At 45.7% G+C, this 26,777-nt stretch overlaps 1 protein-coding gene, 1 non-coding gene and 1 pseudogene across 3 annotated transcripts; all 3 read right to left on the bottom strand.

Annotated features, from left to right (window-relative positions):
• Positions 1-1,341: 1,341 nt before the first annotated feature.
• On the bottom strand, positions 1,342-24,090 carry LOC101603861 (tRNA selenocysteine 1 associated protein 1). Of its 2 annotated transcripts, XM_004671253.3 has the most exons (9): positions 24,001-24,090; positions 21,726-21,823; positions 15,254-15,353; positions 14,480-14,532; positions 10,368-10,499; positions 7,363-7,482; positions 2,953-3,115; positions 2,734-2,767; positions 1,342-1,583 (listed from the first exon to the last, which is right to left on the bottom strand). In XM_004671253.3, the coding sequence occupies exons 1-9, from the start codon at positions 24,025-24,027 to the stop codon at positions 1,447-1,449; spliced, it is 864 nt and encodes a 287-aa protein (XP_004671310.1). In that variant the 5' UTR covers positions 24,028-24,090; the 3' UTR covers positions 1,342-1,446. The 2 variants fall into 2 exon arrangements, with proteins under 2 accessions (XP_004671310.1, XP_045005591.1); XM_045149656.1 differs by lacking the exon at positions 7,363-7,482.
• On the bottom strand, positions 9,319-9,419 carry LOC123461179 (annotated as a pseudogene).
• Positions 13,238-13,341, bottom strand: LOC123461174. The gene has a single exon (XR_006637488.1). It is a non-coding gene; the product is annotated as a U6 spliceosomal RNA (small nuclear RNA).
• Positions 24,091-26,777: the final 2,687 nt, after the last annotated feature.

The following is a 26,777-nucleotide window of genomic DNA, read 5'->3' as shown; positions in this document are numbered from 1 at the left end:
AGATGGATTTGCTTGTTTGCAAGGGCTAGTGGCCCTAGCCTCCCACGTAAATCTGGCTACTTTGCAGCGGCAACAGTCTGTTGTATGATACACCAGTACATTTTTTTTTTAATCAAGTTAGGGTCTCAGCCTGACGTGCATTTCCTTGTAGTTTCAGACTGGACTCAACTAAGTCACCTTTTTGCCTCTGTTTTCTAACTGTTGGGTCTGTAGCCCAGTCTGACCTGGGATTCACTATTCTCATGCCAGCTATTTTTCTTGAGGCTTTTTTTTCTTGGAGATAGGGGTCTCTCTGCAGGCTGACCTGGAATTGGCTCCCCCAGTGTTTAAAAGGCATGTGCCACCACACCCAGGTGGCTTCCTTAAGCCTTTCTAGGTCCAGCTGCCTGTTCATTTGCACTGAGCTGTTGGATGTGGAGACAGTTGGTAATGCCCAGAGTAACCCCAGGTAAAACCACCATGCTCCAGAAGGGGGCTCAAGCCATATTGCCCAGACAGCCAATGTGAGCTGCACATTTGAACTGAGTCTGTCTCCACCTCTGGGATTACATACAGGTTTGCATTACCATGCTTGAGAATGTGGCTGAAAAATATTGAGGCTTGAGTTTCCAGGGTACCTGAGAAAAGCCAGATGCACAAGGAGGCCGGAGTCCTGCATAATGTACCCATAATTTTTTTCAGGCTGCAGAGGTGGTTAAGGTGCTTGTCTGTAAAGCCAAAATACTCAGATTTCTCACACTCAAAAATTTGCCTGGGAAGCCTAAAAATCAAATCTCTAGGTCCCACATAGTAACCATAATAATTGCAAAAGTGTCACGTGTGGAATGTTGCACATGTGCACAAGCATGTGGATGGAGTTTAATTCAGTGGCTGAAAGACTCTGATGTGCCCATTCTATCTGTGCCTTTAGTGGCACATGCCATTTAAACCCAACACAGGAGGCAGGATGATTGAGCTTGAGGTCAATGTGGGCTAGAGCAACTACCTAGAAAAACAATCATGGGCTGGAGAAATGGCTTAATGGTTAAGGCATTTGCATGCAAAGCCAAAGGAGCAAGGGAGTCAGATAGATACACATGAGGGGGTGTGTGCATCTGGAGTTCCTTTGCAGCAGCAGGAGGCCCTGGTGTACCCATTCTCTCTCAAAAATTAAATACAGAAAAGAAAGCTAGGTGTACCCCAGCACTTGGGAGGCCAAGATAGGAGGGTGTCCATGAGTTCAAGGTCACTCTTGAGAATGGAGTGAATTTCAATCCAACCTGGGCTAGAATGAAACCCTACCTGGAAAAAAACACCTATGTGATTCTTTCACAACCTCATCAGCAAAGGAAGGCATCAGTGTTGCAGAAGTCAATAAAATTTATAAATCACTTCCAAAAAGATAAAAGCTTTACAGTAGTGAAAGAGTCTCATTTCTCTGGCATAGTCCATCCTGGTTGTCCTTGGCTACAGCATGGCAGGGATCTCTGAAGATACTGTGTCCAAGGGCTGCCAGTGACAGTCCATGAGCGCATCATATAGTTCTTCGCTCTGCTCCATGAATTCTTTGTTGGCCTCAGTCACATCCAGCTGTGGTGTTGGATCTGAGGAAAAAAACACATGAGTAAAAAAAAGCCACATGAGTAGAAATTGTTTCCCCCTCTCAGGCTTCTAGAATAGAGTACTTGAGGATGGAAACAGGATGTTACAGCTGATGCTCCTTCCCCATTTATTTAAATCCACACCTTTGTTTACTCATTGTATGCTTTTTTTTCAAAAAGGACCATTGTCAAATACAAGTAATGGATGCCCCCAGTCCTGTCTTCTTAACATGCCCTCCTCCCCAAGGTAGGGTCTCATTGTAATTCTAGCATCAACACAGGCTGACCTGGAATTCACTTTGTGTTTCAGGGTGTCCTTGAACTCATGGTGATCTTACCTCCTGAGTGCTGCCATTAAAGGCATGTGCCACCATGCTGGGACCTAAATTTGTTTTTTAGTGCTATGTTTTTTATTAGAGACAGCAGAGAAAATAGGCATGCCCAAGGCCTGTAGCCACTGCAAATGCATTTTGCATGCATATGCCATCATGTGCATCTGGCTTATGTGGGATCTGGAAAATAGAACCTAGGTCTTAGGCTTTGCAGGTAAGCATCCTAACCATTAAGCCATCCCTCCAGCCAGGGAGCTAACTTTTTGATTTAGAAATAGTTCTTCAGAGACCATGAAAAGGCAAGAGACATGGCTCAACAGTTAAGCACTTGCTTGCAAAGCCTGCAGGCCTAAGTTTGATTCCCCAGTACTTAAACCAGCTGCACAAAGTAACACGTTTATTTGGAGTTTGATTGAAGCAGCAGGAGACCTTGGAATGCCTGTACTCTCCAAAAATAATTATAAAAGCAAAACATGACAAGTGAGGAGGCCCTGGGTTCCATTCCCCAGCACTAAAAAAAACTAAAAACCCCTTTAAAATTGAAGATAATTTTGACTGGGCATGGTGGTGCACACTTTTAATCCTATCACTTGGGAGGCCAAGGTAGGAGGATCACCATGAGTTGGAGGCCACCCTGAGACTACAGAGTGAATTTCAGCCTGGGCTAGAGCAAGACCCTACATTGAAAAACTAGAACAAAAAAACCCATCTAATTTCTTACAAAGCACAATTTACTTCCTTTGCAACTCTCAGTATCTGGCTGAAGGCTCATAAACCATCAGTTGGGGACAGCTGACAGGAAGGAATGAATGAACTCTTACCTTCCAATGCATCATCCCCAACTTCTTCATATGTCTGTCAAGAGACCAGAGAGGTAAGTGAGGAGGCTGATCAAATCCTGGATTATTTTTGACAGAAAACTGGATTGCTAGCTTTCTCCCCCTTATTGAAGCCCAAACCCGTTGCCAATTCCATTGTTAAAAAATGACTCCCAACGGGAGAAGCACAACCCAGGAGAACACAGTTACCAAATCAGTTACCTGCATGGTGCTCTGGGTATAGCCATACTGGGGGTAACTGTAGCTGTAGCTGCCTGTGTTCTGGTCATAGCCCCACTGGGCATAATAGTTTTGGTACTGCTGGTAATACTGGTTATAGCTGTAATTGTACATCTGACTGTATTCTACTGGCTTGACCCGGCTCCTTATACAAAGAAAGAAACAAAAATTAGACATTCCAGGTTTGATTCCCCAGGACCCACATAAGCCAGATGTATAAGATGGCATGTGTCTGGAATTTTTCTGAGTGGATGCCCTGGCATGCCCATTCTTTCAAGCAAACTAAATAATAAAGACTGTAGTAGACTGACGTTGCTGTAGTGATGTTATTTTATTTGTTGGTAGAGACAGAACCCAGGGCCTTGCACATGACAAACACAATCTCTAACACTGAGCTATGGTCTTTTATCCATAGCTATCCTTTATTTGAGAAGCTATTTAGATTTGTGCTATTTTACTGGTTTTGTGGTGCTGGAGATCCAACCCAGGGCTTTGTGCACATTGGGCAAGTGCTTCACCACTAAGTTTCATTCCCAACCCTGAGCCATTTTTCATCACCTTTTTTTTTGGGGGGGGGGGGTTTGAGATAGGGTCTCACTCTAGCCCAGGCTGGCCTGGAATTCACCATGGAGTTTCAGGGTGGCCTTGAACTCACAGTGATCCTCTTATCTCTGCCTGCTGCTGGGATTAAAGGCATGCGCCACCGTGCCTGGCTTCATCACCTATTTTTAAGTCTACAATACTGTGGTTATGATCATTATACAAATGAAGAAACTTCTCTTAAAGGGTGCAGTGATTTACCTTAATGTTCTGAATTCGACAGCAATCCCTGTCAGGCAGAGGTAGGAGGATCACTGGGAGTTCCAGACCAATTTGAGACTAGTGAATTCCAGGTTAGCCTGGGCTACAAGGCTGTACATCAAAAAACAAGGGCTGGAGAGATGGCTTAGTGGTTAAGCAGTTGCCTGGAAGCCTAAGGACCTCTGGAGGCTTGATTCCCCAGGACCCACGTTAGGCAGGTGCACAGGAGGCGCATGCGTCTGGAGTTCATTTGCAGTGGCTGGAGGCCCTGGAGTGCCCATTCTCTCTCTGCCTGCCTCTTTCTCTCTCGCTCTCAAATAAATAAAACCTGTTTATTAAAAACAAAACACCAACTCAAACTGACACAGTGATGTCTGGTCACTCCTCTGAGTAGTTCAAGAGTGTCTTGTGACACTGAACACAGGTAAGAGAAGTGGGCAAAGCCTTAAGAGGGCCATAATTGTCCTAGTGAATAGCACATTTCTGTCCCTCATGACCAATGCACTGGATCTGTACATTCAAGTTAGGCCAGAAACCAAGCCAAAAGCAGGAGATGAAAGCCACACATAAATTCCTATTCCAGAAACTGCCAATGTTCCACACCTGAGTGAGCTCTTCTGAAAATCTTTTGGAGTTCAATGTCTGCTTGGAAGCAAGAAGTGGTTAGGTGGACTCAACGTTTGATTGCAGCTGTCAAGAACGGGTTGGTTCAGACAGATTCCTTTCTGCCTAGTGGCTGTTCATCTGACTTCCACTTTTTTTTTTTTTTTTGCTTTTGAGGTAGGGTCTGCTCTAGCACAGGCTGACCTGAAATTTACTATGTAGTCTCACAGCAATCCTCCTAACTCTGCCTCCTAAATGCTGGGATTAAAGGCATACGCCACCACGCCCAGCTCCTGACTTCCTTTTCATGAGTCCAAGGATATCCCATCCTCAACATATTCAGTATCTGAAGTATAGTCTCTCTGGCTTGAACCTATTTTTGTTTCCTTCAGGCATCTAGGCACATTAAAAAAAAATTTTTTTTTTTTTGTTCATTTTCTTATTTATTTAGTTGAGAGTGACAGAGAAAGAGGCAGATAGACAGAATGGGTGTGCCGGGGCTTCCAACCACTGCAAACGAACTCCAGATGCGTGTGCCCCTTGTGCATCTGACTAACGTGGGTCCTGAGGAATTGAGCCTCGAACCAGGGTTCTTCACAGCTTCACAGGCAAGCGCTTAACTGCTAAGCAATCTCTCCAGCCCTCTATGCACATTTTTATTGTTTCTCCATACACAGCTGTTAACAGACAGTTCTCAGGGCTGCTGCAATTCTCCTCACTCCTGGGCTTAAGGACACCTCCCCTGAGGCAGGCACTCATTACTGACAAGATTTAATGTGGAATAGAGTAACAGATTATAACCTTGCAGAAGTGCCTTTATTTCTCATTTACAGATACAGTGTCAAAAAGTCTAGGAGGGGGCTGGAGAGATGGCTTAGCGGTTAAGCGCTTGCCTGTGAAGCCTAAGGACCCCGGTTCGAGGCTCGGTTCCCCAGGCCCCACGTTAGCCAGATGCACAAGGGGGTGCACGCGTCTGGAGTTCGTTTGCAGAGGCTGGAAGCCCTGGCGTGCCCATTCTCTCCTCTCCCTCTATCTGTCTCTCTCTGTGTCTGTCGCTCTCAAATAAATAAATTAAAAAAATTAAAAAAAAAAAGTCTAGGAGGGGGCTGGAGAGATGGCTTAGTGGTTAAGCGCTTGCCTGTGAAGCCTAAGGACCCCGGTTCGAGGTTCGGTTCCCCAGGACCCACGTTAGCCAGATGCACAAGGGGGCGCACGCGTCTGGAGTTCGTTTGCAGAGGCTGGAAGCCCTGGCGCGCCCATTCTCTCTCTCTCCCTCTGTGTGTCTTTCTCTCTCTGTCTGTCGCTCTCAAATAAAAAAAATAAAAAAAATAAAAAATAAAATAAAAGTCTAGGAGGACAGCTGGAGGGATCTGTAAAGTTTCAAGGATAGTAATGCCTAAGAAGCTCAAAAAGAATAAAAACAGGAATTGTTGGACAGAACATATATAAAAGAATATCCTAGGGCTCGAGAGATGGCCTAGCAGTTAAGGCACTTGCCTGCAAAGCCAAAGGACCTCGGTATGATTCCCCAGTACCCAAATAAGCCAGATGCACAAGGTGGCTCATGCATCTGGAGTTCGTTTGCAGTTTCTGGAAGCCCTAGCATGCCCATTCCCTCTCTGCCTTTCACTCTGCCTCTTTCTCAAAACAAACAAACAAAAAACCCGGTTCGAGGCTCCATTCCCCAGGACCCTCGCAAGCCAGATGCACAAGAGGGTGAATGTGTTTGGAGTTCATTTGCAGTGGCTGGAGGCCCTGGCATGCCCATTCTCTCTCTGCCTCTTTCTCTCTCTATCACTCTCAAATAAATTAAAAAAAAAAAAATTTAAAACATAGGGGACTGGGCTGGAGAGATACTTAGCAGTTAAGGTGCTTGCCTGCAAATACTAAAGACCGAGTTTGATTTCTCAGTACCCATATAGGTCAGATGCACAAGATGGTGCATGCATCTGGAGTTCCTTTGCAGTGGATAAAAGTGCTGGCATGCCCATTCTCTCTCTCTTCCTATCTGCCTCTTTCTCCCATAAATACATCAATAAATAAAAGAGGGACTAGGGAGATGGTTCAGCAGCTAAAGGTGCTTGCTTGCAAAGCCTGCTGGCCTGGATTCAATTCCTCAACTACCCATGTAAAGCTAGACAGGCAGTTGTTTGCAGTGGCAAGAGACCCTAGCATGCATGCACTAATGCACACACACACACAAAATAAAAATAATATTCTATTGTAAAGAAAAAATCACTGATCAGAGTATGCTCAGTACTAGAGTATATGCTTAGCAATTATGAGGTTCATCCCCAACATGCCCCCCCACCAAAAGAATTACGTTTGATTGTACAACTGTGTGGAAGTGTTTACTGAGTAAACAGAAGAAAAAGTTATTTATGCAATTAAGAGATGAGTGAGGGGCTGAAGGGATGGCTTAGTGGTTAAGGCATTTGCCTGCAAAGCCAAAGGATCCAAGGTTTGATTCCTCAGGACCCATGTTAGCCAGATGCAAAGGGGGGCACATGCATCTGGAGTTTGTTTGCAGTGGCTGGAGTCCCTGGTGTGCCCATTCTCCCCCCCATCCCCTGTTCTCTGTCAAATAAATAAAGATGAAAAAAGAAGAAATGAGTGTGGGGCTAGAGAGATGGCTTGGCTGTTAAGGTGCTTGTCTGCAAAACCAAAGGACACAGGTTCAATTCCTTAGGACTCATGTAAGCCAGATGTACAAGGTGGGGACAAGAGTAGGAACATTAGGTATATACAGCCAAACAGCTTTTCCAGTGTTGCTATTAGTAACATCTGACTCCTCTAATCCTGGCTGTCTCCCAACTACAAGCTGTCAGCAATGAGTTTTCTCTAGTTCATCAGTCACACCCAGCAACTGGCACATTTGTGAACTTGAACTCCACCACCCTGAAGCTTTGCATCCAGCATGTGAATGTCCTGATTCTCAGTGAACAATTAAGGAGGGCCCAGGGCCTCCACCCTCTCTGTAGGACTCACGCTTTAGGGATGGCCACACTCAGCCGCACAGGTTTAGACCCCAGTCCTACTGCTCCCTGGCACTCCGTCAGGGCTCGCTTCTGTTCCAATTCATCTGTGAATTTCACAAAACCATAACCCCTGCAGGAAAAAAAAACCCAACACACTATTTAGGTTGTAAGTGTGATAAAGTCTAGTAATGGAGGCCTGAAAAAGGGAAGGGTGAGAAAGCGAACAGAAATGCACAAAGGAAACGGAGTGTGAGGCCATTAAACTATGGGATGGAAAGAGAGTCCTATCAATGGAGGTGTCCTCAAAGCCATGACGGGACAAATCCCTCATTCAGTTCACAAGTCTCCTCAATAGCTTCACTGATGGAGCTCATTCCTGAACAGTGGTATTACTACTTCATATAGCCATAATTATTTTCAGAGTCTGTCCTGTATGTCTGTGATAGGCATGTAATGAATTGTTGGTCAAAATAGCACAAGTTCCTAGTTTTCTGAGTACATATTTTCTGGGCCCCATGTTGAAATTTTCTCAGGGTTGTCACACCACACTATCCAATAGTTAAATCAGGATAGTATCCACATTGAATAGAAGAGTTAACCAAGGTTTAGAGAGGTTTGCTAATTTACCTAAAGTTATCACACAGTAGAAGAGGGATTAAAATATATTTGTCAAGCCAGGCATGGTGGCACATGCCTTTAATCTCAGCACTTGGGAGGCAGAGGTAGGAGGATCACTGTGAGTTCAAAGCCAGCTTGAGACTAAATAGTATATTCCAGGTTAGCCTGAACTAGAGTGAACCCTACCTTGAAAAACAAACAAACAAACAAAAATCTACTTGTGTGGTAGTTTGAATAGATGGCCCACAATATTTTATTAGTGTTTTATTAGTTTGTTTGTATCTGCAGCCCCCTGGCTGGAGGTGGTGTCACTGGGCAGATCTTAAGGTGTGGTGGTGGGTTTGTCATTTCAATCTAAAGATATGCAAAGTGTGCCTACCTGGAGTTCCGGACTTGTGCTATATGGCTTGTGGTCTGTGCTTCTCTGTCTCTCTCTCTTTCTGCTTGGTCCTGTGAAGGCAGACCAGCTTCTTCTGCCATTATGGAATGTCCCCTGGATCTGTAAGCTTCAATAAATCCCTTTCTCCATAATGGTGCCTGGTCTGGAAGTTCATCTCAGTGAACCTGAAGCTGTCTTCTACAATTTGTCAGGCTCCCAAAGCTTAAGGTTGCAATTATTTGTGCTGACCAGAATGAGCCTTTTGCTGGGAATGGTGGCACAAATTTATAATCCTAGCACTAGGAAGGAGAGGCTGGGATAGGAGGATTTCAAGCGTGTGGCCAGCCTTGGTTACACAGTGAGTTTATCTCACAAACAAAATAAAATGAAGCGGGGGTGGGGTGGACATAGCTATCTTAGAGGTGCTTGCTTAGCATGTTTAGGTTGCTGGCTTCAATCCCTAGTACCACACCAAAACAAACAAACAAATGGCGAAAAGGTGGATGCTGGGTTTGAGTTCAGGCCCTCATGTTCAAACAGCAAGTAGCAAGTACTATTACTGCTCAACCAACTCCCTAGCCCTAGCATTTCCTTTTTCTAAAACAATTAAAATAAAAAAATGGAGGGCAGGGTGTGGTAGTGCATGCCTTTTAATCTCAGCACTCAGGAGGCAGAGGTAGGATGACTGCTGTGAGTTCAAGGCTACCCTGAGACTACATAGTGAATTCCAGGTCAGCCTGAGCTAGAGTGAAACCCTACCTTAGAAAAAAAGAGGAGGGATGGCTTAGTGGTTAAGGTGCTGTCCTGCAAAGCCTAAGGACCCAGATTAAATTCTCTAGATCCCACGTAAGCCAGATGTACATTGTGGCACATGCATCTTGAGTTGGTTTGCAATGGCTAGAGGCCCATTCTCTTTCCTACCTCTCTGTCTCTAATAAATAAGTAAAAATAAAAATAAAATAAAAAACAAAAAATATGGAGTGCCTTATGAATTTGCATATCATCCAGGGGCCATGCTAATCTGCTCTGTACAGTTCCAGTTTTAGTACATGTGCTGCCACAGTAAGCACTCTAAAACTTTTTTTTAGCAATTATGTCAAAGATAGAACTATTGACCTCAAGGCCTTGGGCCTGCTACATAAGCACTCTACTGCTGAGCTACGTCCTAATCACTTTATTATTTTTTGAGCTGGCTCTCCTTAAATTGCCCAGGTTGGTCTTGAACTCACTATGTTATGCAAGCAGATGCTGGACTTGCAATCTTCCTGCCTCAGCCAAATAACTGATTAAAGGCACATCACCATGCCCAGCTTGCCTTTAGACAGTGTCTTATGAAGCACAGGCTAGCCTTTGAGCTAAAGGCTCAAGATTATTGGCCTCTACCTCCCAAATGCTAGTTTGAGAATTTTAACTGGAAAACTTTTTGTTGAGACAGGGTCTCATTTAGCCCAGAGTGGCCTTGAGTTCATTAGGTAGCCGAGGATGACCTTGAACTTCTGATCCTGTCTCCACCTCCTAATGCTAGGAATACAGTTGAAGCCATCACTCCAGGATTAGTTGGTAAAGTTTCAAATATACTGCAAGACTCAGTAACAAGACAACAAAAACCAGTGAACACTTATAAAGCATTTTCTATGTGACTTACATATCCTATTTTTCTTTTCATTTTTTTGGTCCCAGGCTGACTTGGAATTCTGTAGTTCCAGGTTGGCCTCAAACTCACAGCAATCCTCCTACCTCTGCCTTCTGAGTGCTGGGATTAAAGGCCTGCACCACCACACCTGGGCTATTTTTGTTATGTCAAGTCTATGTAAGATACAATTAGTTTGCCAGATGCATAGCCAGGGAGGCTCCATAACTTGTCTGTTGCATTCTGCCTTGTTAGTACTGGAGCTGGGACTCAAACCTGGTGGCTTGGATCTAGAGCCACCACCCTCCCTGGCATCTCTGTCATACTTCTCCCAGAGGGAGGAGAATGCCAAAGTTAAGAGTAAAATCAGTAAAAGGTGAGGCCTTACTTAGACACGCCTGTCTGGTCCAAAACCACCTTGCCTCCCCGGCAGGAGGGGTAGACTTTGACAAAGAACTCATACAGCATGCCATCATCCACATCTGGGGTCAGGTCACCCACAAAGAGGGAGTACTCAGGGCTGAGAGGAGAAAACAAGAGTCAGCAACAAGCAACAAACACCCAAAATTTGCTGTGTCGAGCATTTCTGACACATTTATCTTTTAGGATTTTCTGTTTTTGTTTTTGTATTTTTTGAACTAGAGTCTTGCTCTAGCCCACGCTGACCTGGAATTCACTATGTAGCCTCAAACTCATGGCAATCCTCTTACCCCTTGCCTCCCAAGTGCTGGGATTAAAGGTGTGCATTACCACACCCCGTTCCAGTCTGATTAAAAAAAAATATGTATATATACTTATTCAGCCAGGTGTGTTGGCACATGCCTTTAACCCAAGCACTCAGGAGGCAGTGGTAGGAGGACTGATGTGAGTTCCAGGGCAGCCTGAGACTACATAGTGAATTCCAGGTCAGCCTGTGCTAGGGCAAGACCCTACCTGGAAAACAAAACTAAATATTTACTAAGTATCTATCTATCTATCTATCTATCTGTCTGTCTGTCTGTCTGTCTGTCTGTCTGTCTGTCTGTCTGTCTGTCCGTCCGTCCGTCCGTCCGTCCGTCCGTCCATCCATCCATCCATCCATCCTTGAAGGGGGGAGGGGCAAGTTTTATTCTCTTCCTCTTTCTTTTTAGTTATTTATTTATTTGTGAGAGAAAGGCAGAGAGAGAAAGAGAGAGAGAGAAAGAATGAAAGAATGGATATACCAAAATCTCTAGCCACTGCAATCAAACTCCAGACACGTGCTACCTTATGGATCTGGCATATGTGGGTCCTGGGGAACTGAACCTGGGTGCTGAGGCTTTGCAGACAAGTGCCTTAACCACTCAGCCATCTCTCCAGCTCCTGTTTTTCTGCTCTCACCTAGAATTTGTGATCCCTCCTTTTGGGATTAAAGGTATGGGCATGGTGGCATGCACCTTTAATCCCAGCACTCAGGAGGCAGCAGTAGGAAGATTGCCAGCCTGAGACTACATAGTGAATTCCAGGTTAGCCTGGGTCAGCATCACCCTACCTCCAAAAACTAAAATCTTAAAAAAAAAAAAAAAAAAAAAAAAAAAAGCACAAGAGGGTTTGGGGACAGGCCTCAGTGGTTAAAGGCAGTGGCTTGAAAAGCTTGCCATCCTGTGTTCAATTTCCCACCCATATAAAAAGCCGAATGGGCATTCATTTGCAGTGGCAAGAGACCCCGGAGCAACCGTACATACATATATACACACTTATATGCAAATAAACAAATAATAAATATAGAGGAGTTAGGGAGATAACTTGTCAGTAAAATACACATCTTGCAAACATGAGGACCCAACTTAATGCTTAGAACTAATGTACAAATGCTAGACATGGTAGCACAAACTTGTAATCTCAGCAGTTGGTAGGGGGAGAAAGAAGAATCCCTGGGCATCCAGTCTGAATAAGTGGTGAGCTCTAGGCTAATGAGGTCTTTCTTTTTTCCTGTGCAGTGTATGCATGTGGGCCTGTGCCGATGCGCACACCTGGTGCACTATGTGAAGGGCAGAGGAGAATGCCCTCTGTCACTTTTCTGCTTTTGTGTCCCTTGAGACAGTCTCTCACTGAACCTGGGGGTTGTCGTCTTTCCTTCTTTTTTCCTTTCCTTCTTTCTTTCTATCTGGGGGCTGTCCTCTTCCTTCCTTCCTTCTTCTCTTTTCCCTTCCTTCCTTCCTCCCTCTCTCTCGTCTCTCTTTTCAAGGTAGGGTCTCACTCTAGCCCAGGCTGACCTGGAATTCACTATGTAGTCTCAGGGTGGCCTGAAACTTATGGTGATCCTCCTACCTCTGCCTCCTGAGTGCTGGGATTAAAGGTGAGCACCACCATACCTGGCTCCTTTTCTTTTCAGACTGGCTGGCCAGCAAGCCCCAGAGATACTCCAGTCTCTGTTCTCCACAGGACTAGAGTTCAGGCATGTATGACCACACCTAATTTTTTAATTAATTAAATTTTTCAATGTAGGGACTTGCTATAGCCCAGGCTGACCTAGAATTCACTATGTAGTCTCAGGCTGGCTTCAAACTCACAGCAATCTTCCTACCTCTGCCTCCTGAGTGCTGGGATTAAAGGTGCACACTCAGTTTTTACATGTGTCAGGGGATTGGAACCAGAAGGCCTCAGACCCTCTCAAGCCATCATGCTTGGGTGGCAAATGCTCTGACCCATTGAACTGTTTTCCTAGTCCCTGTCATTTTTGAATTTACCAAAACTTGGTAGGACCCACTATATGTCGTTGCTACAGTGTCTAGTTTTCATATACTGCCAATAGCTGGGTGCGGTGCTCACACCAGAACAAGCTACCATGCAGGAGGCTTCAAGCTGGAGAAGTGCTTGAGCGCAGGGTTCAAGGTTAGCCTGAATAACACAGCCACAGTGCCAGTATCTTGACATGTCAGGATTCTGCAGCATGACTTGTTTTTCAACTATTATTTATTTACATGTGTATGTTACTTCTTGCCTCCAGATTATGTTGGTGGCTTGGGAATTGAACACAGGCTGGCAGGCTTTGAAAGCAAAGCCCCTTAACCACTGAGCCATCTTTTATAGTCTCCCCAACATGACTTACTAATAGATATTTAGCATTCCAATTAATAAAAATATCAAAGCCGGGCATGGTCGCATAGTAAATTGCAGGGTGACCTGGAATTCACTATGTAGTCTCAGGGTGGCCTCAAACTCACAGCCATCCTACCTCAGTCTCCAGAGTGCTAGGATTAAAGGCATGCACCACCACGCCCATTCTTTTTTTTTTTTTTTAATGTGGACTGCATCATGAATTTGGTTGTCATCCTTGTGCAGGGACAATGCTAATCTCTGTATCATTCCAATTTTTGTACACGTGCTGTGAAAATGAGCACTCAACTGTGTCTTTATTATTAGGTTATTTGGAATTCCTAAGCTTCTATTGTATACATTACTTCAATAAGCATTTGTCAGGCTACGCTTTGCAGGAATAAATTTTGAAAAGTAGAATTACAGGGTCAGTGGTTACCAAGCTTTTCTTTGTTTTGTTTTCTGAGGTAGGGTCTCTAGCCCAAGCTGACCTGGAATTCACTACGTAGTCTCAGGCTGGCCTGGAATTCATAGTGATCTTCTTATCTCTGTTCCCACCCTGGCTCAATGCTGAATCTGAATTAAAGGCATGGGCCACCATGCCCAGCGGATGCATTCTTTTTTAAGAAAATTATGGCTAGAGCCAGGCATGGTGGTGCATGCCTTTAATCCCACTCGGGAGGCAGAGGTAGGAGAATCACTGTGAGTTTGAGACTACATATTAAGTTGTGAGCTCCAGGTCAGCCTGAACTAGAGTGACACCCTACCTTGAAAAATTAAAAAAAAAAAAAAATTATGTATTTAAGAGAGACTGACAGAAAGCAGCAGACAGAAAGTAAGTTTGGTCATGCCAGGGCCTCTCATCACTGCAAACAGACTCCAGATGCATGCACCACTTTGTGCACATAGCTTTATGTAGGCACTGGGGATTAGAACCCAGGCCATCAGGCTTTGCAAGCAAGCACCTTTATCCACCAAGCCATCTTTCCAGCCCCCAGTTGGGAGGAATATCATAGAATAAAACTTTATAATTCCCGTAGAGTAAGAGAATGATTTGAAGGAAGGAGCAAATATAGTAAAAAAAAATGTCCATTACAACAGGTAAACCAGGAAGGTCGGTCCACCAATGAGGAAGTGAGAGGGCATCTTCCTTCAGACAGGACAAACTCAACTTCCTTTCTTCTTCTCTCTTTTTTTTTTTTTTTTTTTTGAGGTAGGGTCTCTAGCCCAGGCTGACCTGGAATTCACTATGTAGTCTCAGGGTGGCTTTGAATTCATGGTGCTCCTCCTACCCCTGCCTCCTGAGTGCTAGGATTAAAGGCGTCTGCCACCATGCCTGGCTTCCCTATTTTCCTTTCAACAGTAACCGGCACAGCGACATTTCTTGCCTCTGTTTACACACGTTACAGGGCTAGAAGCTACTTTGGGGCTGCTCACACTTACCTATTATCTGGTTGTTTCCCGTAAGTAGCATAATTCAGTTTAAAACGTTTTGCCTGGAAATTTACAAACATATGAATAAATTAAGACAAAGAAAGGTGTTTCAAGATTCAAACAATATTTGAAAAAAAACTGAAATAAATTACCTTGGCCAAAACATCTCCCCCTCTCTAAGCCTCAGCTTTTTCTCCTGTATAAAATGAAGGGGTTACACCGTTGACCGTTAGGGGCACTGCCAGCTCCATGGTTCTATGAGCCCAGTTGTGCCAGCTGGTAGAGCTGTAAGCTAAGTAACTGTGGGAAGAGCAGAATGTAACTCTCTTGAAATGTGTTCTCACAGCTGCCAGCCTGTTCTAGTTTCTCATTCAGGTAAAAACCTAGACTTAAATTTCTCCCTTTTTTCTTTTTGGTGCTGGGGACTGAACCCAGGACCTTGAGCATGCTATGCACTAATCCTACCACTGAACTACATCCTCAGCCTGAGTCTGAAGTCTTCTGTCATAGAAGGCAATGACATGGAGTGGAAAGGGCATGAGTACTGGAAGCAACTGCTATTCTGTATGAATCTTGGCTCTGCCAGTTACTACCTGGAATGCCTAGAACAAGTTATTTTCCTTCCCTTCAGTCTCCTGGTCTGTCAAAGACAACATTACCTACAGTATAGGTTGCTAAGGGTTAAATAAAATGATATAATAAGTGTCTATGAGGACTTCAGTAGATGATAGGTAGTAATTAATGACAATAAAGATGGGGTTATCAGTATCTAAATGTCCTTACAGGTGTGGCTCCTGGAAGGGGTTTTCCATTAATTTTATGCAAACACTTCTCAGCTGTGGCCAGATCTGCAAATTCTACAAAACAGTAGCCAGCTGGAATTCTGGAAAGAAAGCAAACAGAGAAACAAATGGTTAAAAACTCTTGGCATGGGCTGGAGGGATGGCTTAGCGGTTAAGGCGTTTGTATGCAAAGCCAAAGGACCAAGGTTCGATTTCCCAAGACCCACATTAGTTAGCTGTACAAGGGGGCACAAGCATCTGGAGTTCGTTCGCAGTGGCTGGAGGCCCTGGTGAGCCCATTCTCTCTCTCTGTCAAATAAAAATTAAAATATTAAAAAAAGACCTCTTGGTGCATAGGGATGGAGAGATGGCTTAGCAGTTAAGGCACTTGGCTGCAAAGCCAATAAACCCAGGTTTGATTTCCCAAGATCCATGCAAGCCAGATGCATAAAGTGACATATGCGTCTGGAGTTCGTTTGCAGTGGCTGAGTGCCCTGGCGCACCCATTCTCCTTCTGTCTCTCTCTCAGATAAAAATAAAACTTAAGGGCTGGAGAGATGGCTTAGTGGTTAAGTGCTTGCCTGTGAAGCCTAAAGACCCTGGTTCGAGGCTCGATTCCCTAGGACCCATGTTAGCCAGATGCACAAGGGGGCGCATGCATCTGGAGTTCGTTTGCAGTGGCTGGAAGCCCTGGCATGCCCATTCTGTCTGTCTGTCTGTCTGTCTCTCTCTCTACCTCCTTCTCTCTTTCTGTCTATCACTCTCAAATAAATAAATAAAATCAAACAAACAAACAAAAATTAAAAAAAACCCAAAACTTAAAAAAAAAAGTCTTGGTGCATGCCTTTTATTCCTGTACTCCAGAAGCACAGGTCAGCCTGGACTAAAGCAAGACCCTACCTTAAAAAAAAAAAAAAAAAATTAGGGCTGGAGAGATGGCTTAGCGGTTAAGCGCTTGCCTGTGAAGCCTAAAGGACCCCGGTTTGAGGCTTGATTCCCCACTACCCACGTTAGCCATATACACAAGGAGGCACACGTGTCTGGAGTTCATTTGCAGTGGCTGGAGGCCCTGGGGTGCCCATTCTCTCTCTCTCTCTGCCTCTTTCTCAGTCTGTCACTTTCATTTTTATTTATTTATTTATTTATTTATTTATTTATTTATTTATTTATTTATTTATTTGAGAGCGACAGACACAGAGAGAAAGACAGATAGAGGGAGAGAGAGAGAATGGGCGTGCCAGGGCTTCCAGCCTCTGCAAACGAGGCTCCAGTCAGTCTGTCACTTTCAAATAAATAAACATAAAACAAAAAAATTGATGTGGGGGGAGGGAGGGTATTACCATGGGATTTTTTTTATAATCATGGAAAATGTTAATAAAAATTAAAGAAATTAAAAAAAGAAAAAAAACTGAAAAAAAAATGTGGGGTCCTATGGGAAATGATTTTTTGGACAATGGTGCACCCAGAAGCCATAGTGTTACTAGAAAATTTTCAGTGTCAGGAATGGGATGCCTTCCAGTGAGCTGTTGGCCAGGGAGTTCTCTGATGCCCCCCCAAACATTACAGACCATTGCTGAGGCTCTTGGTTTCCCACCAGGAAAAGATGGTAAGACCCTATTGCTGCAGACTCCACATGCTTGGGCTGCAGGTCACTGAAAAATCCTGCTGGAGCTGAGCTGAAAACCTCCTCCCTATAGACCACCTGACAGAAAGCTGGAAAAAACAACACTGCAGCTCCATGGAGGAGAGAGGACAGAAATAACAGTGGACATTGCAAGCCTTAAATTTGACTAGCCTGGCCAAATGAGTCAGTGGGTGGAATAGTGGCATGTCTGTTATGGGGGAAAGCAACCACTCTAATTGGACTGGAGGCCTACTCCACAGGAGGGAATACATGCTTGGTACTATAAACCTATGGTAGGGAAGGTCATGAGCCTTAGGGGTGTAACACCTCCTGGTCTAGCCAAAAAAAAAAAGGGTAGGACTCCTTATAATGCACTCTTCCAGACACAAAATGGCCTGACTAGCCATGACCTTGCAGTACCTGACACTACCTACACAACATCATAATAGAAGGTGCCAGGTGTGTTGGTGCACAACTTTTTAAAAAAAAATTAATTTAATTTAATTTACTTATTAGAGAGAGAAGGAGAGAGAGAGAGAGAATGGTTGTGCCAGGGCCTCTGACCACTGCAAATGAATTCTAGATGCATGCGCCATCATGTGCATCTGGCTTATATGGAATCTGGACAATCGAATCTGGGTCCTTAGGCATCGGAGGCAAGTGCCTTAACCACTAAGCCATCACTCCAGTCCTTGTTTTATTTTTTTGGTTTTTCAAGGAAGGGTCTCACTCTGGCCCAGGCTAACCTGATACTCACTATGTAGTCTCAGGTGGCCTCAAAACTCATGGTGATCCTTCTACCTCTGCCTCTTGAGTGCTGGAATTAAAGGCGTGTACTACCACGACCAGCTCCACAGTTCTTTTATTTTTATTTACTTATTAGAGACAGGAGAGAGAAGGTGCACACTTTTAATCCTAGCACATGTCTGGAGTTCATTTGCAGTAGCTGGAGGCCCTGGTGTGCCCATTCTCTCTCTCTCTCTCTCTCTCTACCTCTTTCTCTGTCAAATAAATAAGTTAATTAGCTGGGTGTGGTGGCACATGCCTTTAATTGCAGCACTTGGGAGGCAGAGGTAGGAGGATCGCCTTGAGTTCAAGGCCACCCTGAGACTACCCCTGAGACTACGTAGTGAATTCCAGGTTAGCCTGAGCTAGAGTGAGACCCTCCCTCAAAAAACCTAAACAAAACAAAATTAATTAATTAATTAAAATATTTTTTTTAAAAAAGTCAGTAAGAGTCCAGCAAGCTAGAAAGAGCCCATGAGGAAAGGAGGAAGGAGAGGGGAGGGCTTCAGGGGAGGACAGAGTAGCTATGTAAGTAGGACAGAATACTGGGGGTGAAATGGTCTAAGTGGGGTCAAGGGAGGGAACAGAGGAGAGGAGGGGGAGGGCAGAGGGTTAATCAAAATTAACGATGTTAACTATGGAAACCCACATCTTTTCTTAAAATATTATTTATTTGAAAAGGTGAGAGAAAAAGAGGGTAGGGAGAGAGAAAGAGAAAGGCATGCCAGGGCCTCCAGCCACTAAAAACAGGAAAACTAAACACTAAAACTCCAGATGCATGTGTGCACCTGGTTTACATGGGTCCTGGGGAAAAGAACTGAGGTCGTTTGGTTTTGTAGGCAAACACCTCAACCGCTAAGCCATCACTCCAGCTTGGAAACCTACATCTTTGCTGGCCAATTATATGTTAAAAAAAAAAAAAAAGGTCTGGGGCTGGAGCGATGGCTTAGTGGTTAAACGCTTGCCTGTGAAGCCTAAGGACTCCGGTTCGAGGCTCGGTTCCCCAGGTCCCATGTTAGCCAGATGCATAAGGGGGCGCACGTGTCTGGAGTTCGTTTGCAGAGGCTGGAAGCCCTGTCGCGCCCATTCTCTCTCTCTCCCTCTGTCTTTCTCTCTGTGTCTGTCGCTTTCAAATAATAAATAAATAATTTTTTAAAAAAGTCTGGGGCTGGAGGGATGGCATAGCAGTTAGGGCACTTATCTGCAAAGCCAAAGGACCCAGGTTCAATTCCCCAGGACCCACATTAGCCAGATGCACAAGGGGCACACATGTCTGGAGTTCGTTTGCAGTGGCAGGAGGCCCTGTCATGCCTATTCTCTTTCCCTGTCCCTCTTTCTCTGTCAAATAAATAAAAATAAAATATATTTTTAAAAAAGTCTGAAGTACCGTGTGGGGGTGGATAATGCTGTGCCTAGGTTGTTATGAGAAAATTTTAGAGCCAGGGATGGTATACCTTCCAGTGAGTTGTTGGTCAGGGAGGACCCTGATACCTTCAAATCATTATAGGCTATTGCCAAGGCTTTTGGTTGCTAATCAGAACTAGATAGTACGATCCCATTGCTGAAGACGTCACATGCTTGGGTTGTAGTTTACTAAGACATTAAGCTTGAGCTAACCTGGAAGCCTCCTCTCAGTTGACTAGCTGTCATGGTGCTGGAAATGCTATATACCTTGTTTGTGAGAAAAGTCATCAGTGGTGTTACCCAGCAGTGGATCCTACAAGTTTTGTTTTTGTTTTTAGAGGTGGTCTTACTCTAGCCCAGGCTGACCTGGAATTTACTATGTAGTCTCAGGGTGGCCTTGAACTCACAGTGATCCTCCTACCTCTGCCTCCCAAGTGCTGGGATTGAAGGAGTGTGCCACTATGCCTGGCTCTCTACAAGCTTTATGGCTGGAAAGCCAGGCCAACTATACCAATTGGTGCAATGCTAGCATGTTTATTATGGGAGAAACCAATTGCTCTCTGATTGAACTTGAGACCTGCTTCACGGGAGGTATAGCCCTGTTACTAAAATCTTAATCAAAAGCCTATGGATGGGGCTGGAGAGGGATGGTTTAGCAGTTAAGGCACTTGCTTGAAAAGTCAAAGGATCCAGGTTCGATTCCCCAGGACCCATGCAAACCAGAAGCACAAGGGGACGCACATATCTGGAGTTCGTTTGCAGTGGCTAGAGGCCCTAGTGGGCCCATTCTCTCTCTCTCTGCCTATTTCTGTATCTCTCTCAAATAAATAAATAAAATATTTTTAAAAAATTTTTTTAAAAAGCGTATGGCTGGGTAGGTAAACTACTACTATAGTCTGGCTAAATAGTTTTTTTTTTTTTTCTTTTGAGGTAGGCCACTCACATTGTAGTCCCAGCCTGGCCTTGAAATCACAGCAACCCTCTACCCTCTGTTAAGATTAAAGGCAGGGGACACCACACCTGGGCCTAAATAGATTTTTTTTTTCCTGTTTTTTTTTTTTTTGGAGTTAGGTCTCACTGTAGGCCAGGCTGACCTGGAATTCACTATGTAGTCTCAGGGTGGCCTTGAATTCATGGCAATCCTCCTACCTCTGCCTCCCCTCCTGAGTGCTGGGATTAAAGAGTACACCACCACCACCCGGCTCCTAAATGGATATGTCCACCAAACTGCCCTCTAAACATTTATGTTTATGTCCATATGTTAATGCTACTCTCATTTGTGGCTAGAGAAACTTCTCTTTTTAGTTGGCAGTACCTCTAGGGAGACTCCAAACTCACCAAAGTGGAGAGAGGAAATGACAGAGGAGTGCTCGGCGCTAAGTGAGACATCTCCATCACACCCTCCAAGGCTCACGGACCATTGCAGAAGAGGTAGTGGAAAGAATGTAAGAGCTGAAAGAAGGGGAGAAGTGTTTTGCAAAGCTGTTTTCCAGACCAAAGAGGCTGTGGTCATATTCATGACCTCACAGAGGCTGCATAATAGAAGGGGCAAAATGATGACATCATAGTGAGAGATCAGTTGGAAGGAAGGGATTTAGTGGAGGGAAGATTTGGAAGGGGGATAAAAGGAACGGGAGGGTGGTGGGAGGATATTATCATCGGATTATATTTTCTATATGTATGAAAGTTGTTGATAAAAAGTTTAAAAAAAAAATGTAGCTGGGAAGATGACTCAGTGGTTAAGGTGCTTGCCTACAAAGCCTAAGACTTGGGTTTGATTCCCCAGTACCCATGTAAAGCTGGATGCACAAGGCAGTGAATGCATCTGGAGTTCATTTGCAGCAGCTGGAGGTCCTCGAATGTCCATTTTCTCTTTTTCTTTCTCAATTCTATCTCTTCCTGCTTACAAATACGTAAATGAAAATTAAGTAAGCAGTTTGAGGGGTTAAGACGCTTACCTGTGAAGCCTAAGTACTCAGGTTCAATGCCCCAGAATCTACATAAGCAAGATGCACAAGATGGCACATGCGCCTGGAATCTATATGCAGTGGCTAGAGGCCCTGGCATGCCCATTCTCGCTCTAATAAATGAATCAATACATTTTTTTAAAGGGGGGGGGTGGTGAATGAAGCCAGGTGAGGTGGCGCATGCCTTTAATCCCAGCACTCAAGAGGCAGAGGTAGGAGGATCACTGTGAGTTCAAGGCTACCCTGAGACTACATAGTCTCAGCCTGAACTAAAGTGAAACGCTACCTCAAAAAAAAAAAAAAAAAAAAGTGAGACCGCCAATCACACAAATACAGTTCCCAAACTGGGTCTGGCTCTAGCATCCTGTCCTTAACAATATGCTATAACTCAGACTGCAGAAGCTACCTTTTTTGTTTGGTTTTTCAAGGTATGGTCTCACTTTGGTCCAGGCTAACTTGAATTCACTATGTAGTCTCAGCGTGGCCTCAAACTCACAGCAATCCTACCTCTGCCTCCCAAGTGCTGGGATTAGGTGCATGCCACCATGCCCGAGAAGCTACTTTTTACAACATGTAATTGCTATTATTAGAGATAGTGAGCAGTGAGTCCATATGATGTTTACATTCTTTTGAATGACAGCTGCAGCATGATCTATTAAGCCAGAACTGGAAAGACAAAACGTGGTATGTACCCGGTGAGGCGATTTCGGATAATTTTGACACTCATCACGGTCTCCCCCATGGTGGCAAAGGCTCTGGAGATGAAGTTCTCATCCATGTAAGGTTCCAGCTGTGTTAAAAACAAGAGCAGGGGCTGGAGAGATGGCTTAACAGTTAAGGCGCTTGCCTGCAAAACCAAAGGACCCAGGTTCAATTCCCCAATACCGATGTAAGCCAGATGCACAAGGAAGCACATGCATGTGGAGTTCATTTGCAGCAACTAGAGGCCCTGACATTGCCCATTCTCTATCTACCTCTTTCTCTTTCAAACAGATAAATTAAAAAAAAAATCAAATAAATATAAAGCAAAATAAATAAAGGCTGGATAAATAAATAATGGCTGGCTTAGCAGTGAAGGTGATTGCCTGCAAAGCTTATGGACCCAGGTTTGATTCCCCAGGACCCATGTAAGCCAGATGAACAAGATGACCCACTCATCTGAAGTTTTTTGCAGTGGCTGGAGGCCTTGACACACCCATTCTCTCTCAGGCGTGCTCTTTCTCTCTCAAGCAAATAAAACAAAATACATCAGAATTCTTGTTAATAAAAAGTATCAGGAAATATGTATGTATGTATGTATATTGTTTTTTTTCAAGGTAGGGTCTTCACCACCACCTGGCTATATTTTTATTAAAAAGAAAAAGAATATGCTAGGCGTGGTGGCGCACGCCTTTAATCCCAGCACTTGGGAGGCAGAGGTAGGAGGATCGCCATCAGTTGGAGGCCACCTTGAGACTACACAGTGCATTCCAGGTCAGCCTGGACTAGAGCGAGACCCTACCTCGAAAAACAAAACAAGCAAGCAAACAAAAACAGAATTTAAAAAAAATGAGCAGGGGGCTAGAGAGATAGCTTAGCCTTTAAGGTGCTGGCCGGTGAAGCCTGAGGACCCAGGTTCGATTGTGCAGTACCCACATATGCCAGATGCACATAGTGTTGCAAGCGTCTGGAGTTCATTTGCAGTGGCTAGAGGCCCTGCAGCACCCATTCTCTCTCTCTTTCTCTCTCTCAAATGAATAAAAATAAAAAAATTTGAAAAATAAAAAAAATTTAAATGAGCAGGCTGGAGAGATGGCTTAGTGGTTAAGGTGAGATTCCTTTGCAGTGGCCAGAGGCCCTTTGGGGCCCATTCTCTCCCTTTCTCAAATAAATATATAATAAAATTAAGTTTGAGGGCTGGAGAGATGTCTTAGCGGTTAAGCGCTTGCCTGTGAAGCCTAAGGACCCCGGTTCGAGGCTCGGTTCCCCAGGTCCCACGTTAGCCAGATGCAAAAGGGGGCGCACGCGTCTGGAGTTCGTTTGCAGAGGCTGGAAGACCTGGCGCGCCCATTCTCTCTCTCTCCCTCTATCTGTCTTTCTCTCTGTGTCTGTCGCTCTCAAATAAATAAATAAATAAATATTTTAAAAAAAATAAAATTAAGTTTGAAAAGAGGGCTGGAGGGATGGCTTAGCTGTTAAGGTGTTTGCCTGCAAAGCCAAAGGACCCAGGTTCGATTCCCCAGGACCCACGTTAAGCCAGATGCACAAGGAGGCGCAGGCATCTGGAGTTTGTTTACAGTGGCTGGAGGCCCTGGCACGCCCATTTTCTTTTCCCTCCGTCTTTCTCTGTCAAATAAATAAGTTTTTTTTTTAAAAAAAGGGCAGAGGCGATGGACGCGTAGCTCGGTGCAGAGTGCTTTCCAGCATGCCCGAGGGGCTCAATAATTCTCAGCACCACCAAACCAAGACAAGAGCGAGGCGGCTCAGGCCCGCGAGTGGCCTCGCCCTGGGCGGAGTCCCCTCCGCACTCGGTCCGGGTGGTTCCGCTGGGCTAGAGGGCGGAGGGCAGGGGCCCCAACTCCTTCACTTCGAACGTGCCCCGTGGTCTCCCCGTGGGCCCAGGAACCAGCCCGGCCACGCCATCCACGCACGCAGGCCGGGTCCCGGGGCCCCTCACGGGCTGGGAGGCGGCCTCTTCCGTACGGGGGCCTGGGGCTCGGGCCAGAGGCTGGCCGCGTAGCCGCACCACCCGGTGGCGGCCGAGCCCCTCCGCCCGGACCTCCGCGGAACCCGAGAGACCGACGTGCGCCACGCCGCCCGGCCTCGCCACGCCAAAGTCACCACGAGACTCCTCCCATTCGCCCCCACCCGTCAGCGCTGCGGTCCGCTCCCGCTCACACCCGTCCTCGCTCGCGGCACCGAGGTCCCTCCTCCCCCTCCTCCTCCTCCTCCGCCTCCTCCGCGCCCGGGGGCCGCGCCCTCACTCACGTCTCCCATCCACAGGCTGGCTGCCATCGCGGGTGCGCCGCGCGGGGACCTGGCGGGCCCGCGAAGCGCCCGTCCGCGCGGTGGAGGCGGCAGAGCCTGCGCCCGCGAGGCCTCCTGCGCACGCGCCGAGCGCGGCGGCCCCGACCGCTCCGCGCTCCGCTCCGGGTTTTCCCGGGAACCTGCCGGAGCCCGCGCCTGCGCGGCGGGGTCCGCGCGCTGCCCCCGCGCGAGGTTGTAACTGGGTCCCCGCCGCGCCTGCCCTTCTGAGCACGCCAAACCCTCGCCGCGCCTTCCCCACGTCCCAAAATGTGAGTTTTCCTTTCTTCTTTTTTTTTTTTAAGACAGGCGTGGTGGCGCACGCCTGTAATCCCAGCACTCTAGTTCGCAGAGGTAGGATTGTCCTCACTACACAGTGAATTCCAGGTCAGCCTGAGCTAGAGCGAGACCCTGCCTCGAAAAGAGATTTTTTTTTTTTTTTGCCACTACCTTCAGCAAAACCGATACACACACACACAAACATATCTCAAGCAAATGCCTTTAACTGTTTGTCCATCTCTCCAGGCCCCCCCAAATGTGAGCTTTTTGTTGTTGAGGATGTAATGAGATTCTTTATTTTCTAACTCTGTCGTGGAGAGAAAATTTAAGTCAGTAAACCAGGGCTGGAGAGATGGCTTAGCGGTTAAGGTGTTTGCCTGCGAAACCAAAGACCCGGATTGGATTCCCCAGGACCCAGGGAAGCCAGCTGCACAAGGGGCGCATGCATCTGTGTAGTTCGTTTGCAGTGGCTGGAGGCGCTGGTCCACCCATTCTCTCTCCTTTCTCTCTGCTTGAAGAAAGAAAGAAAGAAAGAAAGAAAGAAAGGAGGGAGGGAGGGAGGGAGGGAGGGAGGGAGGGAGGGAGGGAGGAAGGAAGGAAGGAAGGAAGGAGAGAGAAGGAGGGAGGGAGGAAGGAAGGAAGGAAGGAAGGAAGGAAGGAAGGAAGGAAGGAGAGAGAAGGAGGGAGGGAGGGAGGGAGGGAGGGAGGAAAATAGAAGCTTCAAATAAAGAAAGCAGGAAGACTAAAGTATTTTGCTAAAAATAAAAAAAAAATCAGTAAACCAGCTGGGCGTGGTGGCGCACGCATTTAATCCCAACACTCAGGAGGCAGAGGTAGGAGGATCACTGTGAGTTCAAGGCCACCCTGAGACTCCATAGTGAATTCCAGAGGTCAGCCTAGGCTAGAGTGAGATCCCAACCTCGGAATAAACAAACCAACCAACAAACAAAAAATTAGTAAACCAGAATAATACTGTTCTCTCCACAATCCATCAGTCTTCATGTCCTACCCTTTTTTTTTTTTTTTTCTTCATGATAGTGTCATGCTCTAGCCCAGGCTTACCTGGAATTCACTCTGTAGTCTCAAGGTGGCCTCAAACTCACAGTGATCCTTCTACCTCTGCCTCCAAGTGCTGGGATTAAAGGCATGCACCACCACACTTGGCGTCCTTTTTTAATTGCATAGCTCAGGCTGGCCTGGAACACACTCTAGGTTGAGCTGGAACTCATGGCAATCCTTTTGTCTAGGATTATGGTTGTGAGCCACCACTCCCAGCTCCTTGTACTTTCTGTAGTCCCATTTCTCCACAACCCAGGGCACTACCCTGTATCACAGCAGGAAAAGGCCCTCAGTGAATTTAGTTTGAATTAGTCTATTTTTTTTTATTTTTCATTTTGGTTTTTCAAGGTAGGGTCTATCTCTAGCCCACGTTGATGGGGAATTCACTATGTAGTCTCAGGCTGGCTTGAACTCACTATGATACTCCTGCCTCTGCCTCCCAAGTGTTGCTGGGATTAAAAACTCATGTCACTTGCCTGTGAAGCCTAAGGACCCAGGTTCAATTCCCCAGTACACACATAAACCAGATGCACAAGGTAGCAAGTGCATCTGGAGTTTGCTTGTAGTGGCCTCGAACACCTTATCCTCGTGGCTTTATTTCCAAGGGCTGGGATTATAGATAGGCCTGTGTCACTATGAGGGTTTTCTTTTGAAGACAGATTTAAAAAATTTTAAATATATTTTATTTATTTGCAAGCAGAGAGATAAAACAGAGAGAATGGGCGTACCAGGGCCTCTGGCCACTGCAAATGAACTTGTGATGCCTGTCTCTTTTTTGTGCATCTGACTTTACATGGGTATTGGAGAATTGAACCCAGATCTTTAGACATTGCAGGCAAGCAACTTAACTGCTGAGTCATCTCTCCAGGCCCCTGGAGTCAGTTTTTATTTATTTGGGTTGGGGGAGAGAAAGGGTATGTCAGGGGCCTCTAGCCACAACAAACAAATTCCAGATACATGTGCCCATGCATCTGGCTTACATGGGTCCTGGGGAATTGAATCGGGGTCCTTTAGCTTTGCAGGCAAGCACCTTAACCACTAAGCCATCTGTCCAGCCCTGGAGCCTACTTTTTAAATTAAAAATTTTTTTTTTTTAAATTTATTTGAGAGCTACAGAGAGACAGAGGCAGAAAGAAAGAGCGAGAATGGGCGTGCCAGGGCCTCCAGCCACTGCAAATGAACTCCAGATGCATGTGCCCCCTTGTGCATCTGGCTTACATGAGTCCTGGGGAATCGAGCTTTGAACTGGGGTCCTTAGGCTTCACAGGCAAGTGCTTAACCACTAAACCATCTCTCCAGCCCCCCTGGAGTCAGTTTTTGATGACAGGCTATTCTGGAACTCAGGATCTACCAAGCATCTGCCTCCACAGTGCTGGGACCACAGGCTCATGCCACTAGGCCCT

The sequence above is a fragment of the Jaculus jaculus genome, chromosome 5, assembly GCF_020740685.1.
Source record: "Jaculus jaculus isolate mJacJac1 chromosome 5, mJacJac1.mat.Y.cur, whole genome shotgun sequence".
In the NCBI taxonomy this organism is placed as follows: Eukaryota; Metazoa; Chordata; class Mammalia; order Rodentia; family Dipodidae; genus Jaculus; species Jaculus jaculus.
This window is presented reverse-complemented; position numbering and strand designations above follow the sequence as displayed.